This window comes from Callionymus lyra, chromosome 7 (genome assembly GCF_982586985.1).
Source record: "Callionymus lyra chromosome 7, fCalLyr1.hap1.1, whole genome shotgun sequence".
NCBI classification, from domain to species: domain Eukaryota; kingdom Metazoa; phylum Chordata; class Actinopteri; order Syngnathiformes; family Callionymidae; genus Callionymus; species Callionymus lyra.
This window is the reverse complement of record NC_141824.1, coordinates 744436-751935: the sequence shown is the minus strand read 5'-3', so window position 1 is coordinate 751935 and position 7500 is coordinate 744436. Positions and strand designations below refer to the sequence as shown.

General features: G+C 39.2%; 1 protein-coding gene across 1 annotated transcript in view; it reads left to right on the top strand.

Annotated features, from left to right (window-relative positions):
* grik4 (glutamate receptor, ionotropic, kainate 4) overlaps positions 1-4665 on the top strand; it is a 228806-nt gene extending 224141 nt beyond the window's left edge. The window contains exon 5 of the mRNA XM_087796069.1: positions 4550-4665. Coding sequence (XP_087652195.1) covers positions 4550-4665 — 116 coding nt within the window. The remainder of the gene's footprint in view (positions 1-4549) is intronic.
* Positions 4666-7500: the final 2835 nt, after the last annotated feature.

Sequence of the window (7500 nt, the reverse complement as noted above, 5' to 3'; positions counted from 1 at the left end):
TCAGATCATGATGTTCTTCTCTCAGTGTGTCAGATCATGATGTTCTTCTCTCAGTGTGACAGATCATGAGGTTCTTCTCTCAGTGTGTCGGATCATGAGGTTCTTCTCTCAGTGTGTCAGATCATGATGTTCTTCTCTCAGTGTGTCAGATCATGATGTTCTTCTCTCAGTGTGTCGGATCATGATGTTCTTCTCTCAGTGTGTCAGATCATGATGTTCTTCTCTCAGTGTGTCAGATCATGATGTTCTTCTCTCAGTGTGTCAGATCATGATGTTCTTCTCTCAGTGTGTCAGATCATGATGTTCTTCTCTCAGTGTGTCAGATCATGATGTTCTTCTCTCAGTGTGTCAGATCATGATGTTCTTCTCTCAGTGTGTCAGATCATGATGTTCTTCTCTCAGTGTGTCAGATCATGATGTTCTTCTCTCAGTGTGTCAGATCATGATGTTCTTCTCTCAGTGTGTCAGATCATGATGTTCTTCTCTCAGTGTGTCAGATCATGATGTTCTTCTCTCAGTGTGTCAGATCATGATGTTCTTCTCTCAGTGTGTCAGATCATGAGGTTCTTCTCTCAGTGTGTCAGATCATGATGTTCTTCTCTCAGTGTGACAGATCATGAGGTTCTTCTCTCAGTGTGTCAGATCATGAGGTTCTTCTCTCAGTGTGTCAGATCATGATGTTCTTCTCTCAGTGTGTCGGATCATGATGTTCTTCTCTCAGTGTGTCGGATCATGATGTTCTTCTCTCAGTGTGTCAGATCATGATGTTCTTCTCTCAGTGTGTCAGATCATGATGTTCTTCTCTCAGTGTGTCAGATCATGATGTTCTTCTCTCAGTGTGTCAGATCATGATGTTCTTCTCTCAGTGTGTCAGATCATGATGTTCTTCTCTCAGTGTGTCAGATCATGATGTTCTTCTCTCAGTGTGTCAGATCATGATGTTCTTCTCTCAGTGTGTCAGATCATGATATTCTTCTCTCAGTGTGTCAGACCATGATGTTCTTCTCTCAGTGTGTCAGATCATGATGTTCTTCTCTCAGTGTGTTAGATCATGATGTTCTTCTCTCAGTGTGTCAGATCATGATGTTCTTCTCTCAGTGTGACAGATCATGATGTTCTTCTCTCAGTGTGTCAGATCATGATGTTCTTCTCTCAGTGTGTCAGATCATGAGGTTCTTCTCTCAGTGTGTCAGATCATGATGTTCTTCTCTCAGTGTGTCAGATCATGATGTTCTTCTCTCAGTGTGTCAGATCATGATGTTCTTCTCTCAGTGTGTCGGATCATGATGTTCTTCTCTCAGTGTGTCAGATCATGATGTTCTTCTCTCAGTGTGTCAGATCATGATGTTCTTCTCTCAGTGTGTCAGATCATGATGTTCTTCTCTCAGTGTGTCAGATTATGATGTTCTTCTCTCAGTGTGTCAGATCATGATGTTCTTCTCTCAGTGTGTCAGATCATGATGTTCTTCTCTCAGTGTGTCAGATCATGAGGTTCTTCTCTCAGTGTGTCAGATCATGATGTTCTTCTCTCAGTGTGTCAGATCATGATGTTCTTCTCTCAGTGTGACAGATCATGAGGTTCTTCTCTCAGTGTGTCAGATCATGAGGTTCTTCTCTCAGTGTGTCAGATCATGATGTTCTTCTCTCAGTGTGTCAGATCATGATGTTCTTCTCTCAGTGTGTCGGATCATGATGTTCTTCTCTCAGTGTGTCAGATCATGATGTTCTTCTCTCAGTGTGTCAGATCATGATGTTCTTCTCTCAGTGTGTCAGATCATGATGTTCTTCTCTCAGTGTGTCAGATCATGATGTTCTTCTCTCAGTGTGTCAGATCATGATGTTCTTCTCTCAGTGTGTCAGATCATGATGTTCTTCTCTCAGTGTGTCAGATCATGATGTTCTTCTCTCAGTGTGTCAGATCATGATGTTCTTCTCTCAGTGTGTCAGATCATGATGTTCTTCTCTCAGTGTGTCAGATCATGATGTTCTTCTCTCAGTGTGTCAGATCATGATGTTCTTCTCTCAGTGTGTCAGATCATGATGTTCTTCTCTCAGTGTGTCAGATCATGAGGTTCTTCTCTCAGTGTGTCAGATCATGATGTTCTTCTCTCAGTGTGACAGATCATGAGGTTCTTCTCTCAGTGTGTCAGATCATGAGGTTCTTCTCTCAGTGTGTCAGATCATGATGTTCTTCTCTCAGTGTGTCGGATCATGATGTTCTTCTCTCAGTGTGTCGGATCATGATGTTCTTCTCTCAGTGTGTCAGATCATGATGTTCTTCTCTCAGTGTGTCAGATCATGATGTTCTTCTCTCAGTGTGTCAGATCATGATGTTCTTCTCTCAGTGTGTCAGATCATGATGTTCTTCTCTCAGTGTGTCAGATCATGATGTTCTTCTCTCAGTGTGTCAGATCATGATGTTCTTCTCTCAGTGTGTCAGATCATGATGTTCTTCTCTCAGTGTGTCAGATCATGATGTTCTTCTCTCAGTGTGTCAGATCATGATGTTCTTCTCTCAGTGTGTCAGATCATGATGTTCTTCTCTCAGTGTGTCAGATCATGATGTTCTTCTCTCAGTGTGTCAGATCATGATGTTCTTCTCTCAGTGTGTCAGATCATGATGTTCTTCTCTCAGTGTGACAGATCATGAGGTTCTTCTCTCAGTGTGTCAGATCATGAGGTTCTTCTCTCAGTGTGTCAGATCATGATGTTCTTCTCTCAGTGTGTCAGATCATGATGTTATTCTCTCAGTGTGTAGGATCATGATGTTCTTCTCTCAGTGTGTCAGATCATGATGTTCTTCTCTCAGTGTGTCAGATCATGATGTTCTTCTCTCAGTGTGTCAGATCATGATGTTCTTCTCTCAGTGTGTCAGATCATGAGGTTCTTCTCTCAGTGTGTCAGATCATGATGTTCTTCTCTCAGTGTGTCAGATCATGATGTTCTTCTCTCAGTGTGTCAGATCATGATGTTCTTCTCTCAGTGTGTCAGATCATGAGGTTCTTCTCTCAGTGTGTCAGATCATGATGTTCTTCTCTCAGTGTGTCAGATCATGATGTTCTTCTCTCAGTGTGTCAGATCATGATGTTCTTCTCTCAGTGTGTCAGATCATGATGTTCTTCTCTCGGTGTGTCAGATCATGATGTTCTTCTCTCAGTGTGTCAGATCATGATGTTCTTCTCTCAGTGTGTCAGATCATGATGTTCTTCTCTCAGTGTGTCAGATCATGATGTTCTTCTCTCAGTGTGTCAGATCATGATGTTCTTCTCTCAGTGTGTCAGATCATGATGTTCTTCTCTCAGTGTGTCAGATCATGAGGTTCTTCTCTCAGTGTGTCAGATCATGATGTTCTTCTCTCAGTGTGTCAGATCATGATGTTCTTCTCTCAGTGTGTCAGATCATGATGTTCTTCTCTCAGTGTGTCAGATCATGATGTTCTTCTCTCAGTGTGTCGGATCATGATGTTCTTCTCTCAGTGTGTCAGATCATGATGTTCTTCTCTCAGTGTGTCAGATCATGAGGTTCTTCTCTCAGTGTGTCAGATCATGATGTTCTTCTCTCAGTGTGTCAGATCATGATGTTCTTCTCTCAGTGTGTCAGATCATGATGTTCTTCTCTCAGTGTGTCGGATCATGATGTTCTTCTCTCAGTGTGTCAGATCATGATGTTCTTCTCTCAGTGTGTCAGATCATGAGGTTATTCTCTCAGTGTGTCAGATCATGATGTTCTTCTCTCAGTGTGTCAGATCATGATGTTCTTCTCTCAGTGTGTCAGATCATGAGGTTATTCTCTCAGTGTGTCAGATCATGATGTTCTTCTCTCAGTGTGTCAGATCATGATGTTCTTCTCTCAGTGTGTCAGATCATGATGTTCTTCTCTCAGTGTGTCAGATCATGATGTTCTTCTCTCAGTGTGTCAGATCATGATGTTCTTCTCTCAGTGTGTCAGATCATGATGTTCTTCTCTCAGTGTGTTAGATCATGATGTTCTTCTCTCAGTGTGTCAGATCATGATGTTCTTCTCTCAGTGTGTCAGATCATGATGTTCTTCTCTCAGTGTGTCAGATCATGATGTTCTTCTCTCAGTGTGTCAGATCATGATGTTCTTCTCTCAGTGTGTCAGATCATGATGTTCTTCTCTCAGTGTGTCAGATCATGATGTTCTTCTCTCAGTGTGTCAGATCATGATGTTCTTCTCTCAGTGTGTCAGATCATGATGTTCTTCTCTCAGTGTGTCAGATCATGATGTTCTTCTCTCAGTGTGTCAGATCATGATGTTCTTCTCTCAGTGTGTCAGATCATGATGTTCTTCTCTCAGTGTGTCAGATCATGAGGTTCTTCTCTCAGTGTGTCGGATCATGATGTTCTTCTCTCAGTGTGTCAGATCATGATGTTCTTCTCTCAGTGTGTCAGATCATGAGGTTCTTCTCTCAGTGTGTCGGATCATGATGTTCTTCTCTCAGTGTGTCAGATCATGAGGTTCTTCTCTCAGTGTGTCGGATCATGATGTTCTTCTCTCAGTGTGTCAGATCATGATGTTCTTCTCTCAGTGTGTCAGATCATGTCCAAAGGTGTCGTCGCCGTCCTCGGACCCTCGGCCAGTCCAGCCTCCAACTCCATCATCAGCAACATCTGCGGAGAGAAAGAGGTGAGTGTTGACCTCTGACCTCTGTTTGAAACACGTGATCATTCGTGGAGATACTGTGAGAGTCACACGTGATGTTGTTGTTGAAATAAAGAACTAAATAAATAAATAAAAATAATTCAAATAAATAAAGATCTAAAGAATTTACGAACTGTCGTCATCGTCTCGTTGTGAGGATTATTTATATGTTTATTTTGTTAAAAATCACCACAAGACGCCATTTTGTTTACGGCGTCACATCCTGTAGTTCTGATCATATTTATATTGAATTGAAGAATCTTCAGGATTTTGTTCTTCGTTCCTTTGACTCTTTTCCTGAGTCAGGATGAAAGATTACGAGTAAAATGTAAAATAATGAAATCTTTCAAAGGTCATTTGAGTTGAAGGTTGATTGTCTCATCCCACTCCTTTAACTCAGCCATGATGAGGACGTCCTGTCGCTCCTTATCACTGTGAGAACCAAAGACCTTCACCTCAATCTCACGTCTGTCTCGGATCAATATTCCATCAATATATTGATCGAGAGTTTGTTCCTTCATTGAACAGAATCTGTTTTTAAAGCGAGGATTCTATCGTAGAAACACATGAATCACGAGAACACGAGTCTGTGGCATCATCTTCAAAGTGCAAAGGTCACGACCTTGAGGACGCAACCATGTTGATCACCAGCGACATGTTTTTCTCTCAAACATCACAAACGTCCGTTCGAAGCACGAAGACTCGCTTCTGGTTTTCCAGCCTGAAGATGACGAGACGTTTGTTCTTCTTGTTTCCTTCGTCTCGTCTCAGTGTTGAGAGAAGAAGAGCGAAGAGATGGAAGAAGATTCTTGTCGTTTGTTTCTTCTGTTCTTCTGTCTCTTACGATACAACATTACTACGATACAACATTACTAAGATGTAACATTACTACGGTCCAACATTACTAAGATGTAACATTACTACGATACAACATTACTACGATACAACATTACTAAGATGTAACATTACTACGATACAACATTACTACGGTACAACATTACTAAGATGTAACATTACTACGATACAACATTACTACGGTCCAACATTACTAAGATGTAACATTACTACGATACAACATTACTACGGTCCAACATTACTAAGATGTAACATTACTACGATACAACATTACTAAGATGTAACATTACTACGATACAACATTACTACGGTCCAACATTACTAAGATGTAACATTACTACGATACAACATTACTACGATACAACATTACTAAGATGTAACATTACTACGATACAACATTACTACGGTCCAACATTACTAAGATGTAACATTACTACGGTCCAACATTACCAAGATGTAACATTACTACGATACAACATTACTACGGTCCAACATTACTAAGATGTAACATTACTACGATACAACATTACTACGGTCCAACATTACTAAGATGTAACATTACTACGATACAACATTACTACGGTCCAACATTACTAAGATGTAACATTACTACGGTACAACATTACTAAGATGTAACATTACTACGATACAACATTACTACGGTCCAACATTACTAAGATGTAACATTACTACGGTCCAACATTACTAAGATGTAACATTACTACGATACAACATTACTACGGTCCAACATTACTAAGATGTAACATTACTACGGTCCAACATTACTAAGATGTAACATTACTACGATACAACATTACTACGGTCCAACATTACTAAGATGTAACATTACTACAGTACAACATTACTACGGTCCAACATTACTAAGATGTAACATTACTACGGTACAACATTACTACGATACAACATTACTACGATAAACCATTACTACGATACAACATTACTACAATGTAACATTTCTACGATGTAACATTACTACGGTACAACATTACTATGGTACAACATTACTACAATAAACCATTACAACGATACAACATTACTACAATGTAACATTTCTACGATGTAACATTACTACGATGTAACATTACTACGGTACAACATTACTATGGTACAACATTACTACGGTAAAACATTACTACAATGTTACATTTCTACGATGTAACATTACTATGATACAACATTACTACGATACAACATTACTACAATGTAAAATTTCTACGATGTAACATTACTAAGATGTAACATTACTACGATACAACATAACTACGATACAACATTACTGCGGTCCAACATTACTACGGTCCAACATTACTAAGATGTAACATTACTGCGGTCCAACATTACTACGGTCCAACATTACTAAGATGTAACATTACTACGATACAGCATTACTAATATGTAACATTACTACGGTACAACATTACTACGATACAACATTACTACGGTACAACATTACTATGGTACAACATTACTACGGTAAAACATTACTACAATGTTACATTTCTACCATGTAACATTACTACGATACAACATTACTACGATACAACATTACTACAATGTAACATTTCTACGATGTAACATTACTAAGATGTAACATTACTACGATACAACATTACTACAATACAACATTACTACAATGTAACATTTCTATGATGTAACATTACTAAGATGTAACATAACTACGATACAACATTACTACGATACAACATTACTACGGTCCAACATTACTACGGTCCAACATTACTAAGATGTAACATTACTACGATACAACATTACTACGATACAACATTACTACGATACACCATTACTACGATGTAACATTACTAAGATGTAACATTACTACGATACAACATTACTGCGGTCCAACATTACTACGGTCCAACATTACTAAGATGTAACATTACTACGGTACAACATTACTATGGTACAACATTACTACGGTAAAACATTACTACAATGTTACAT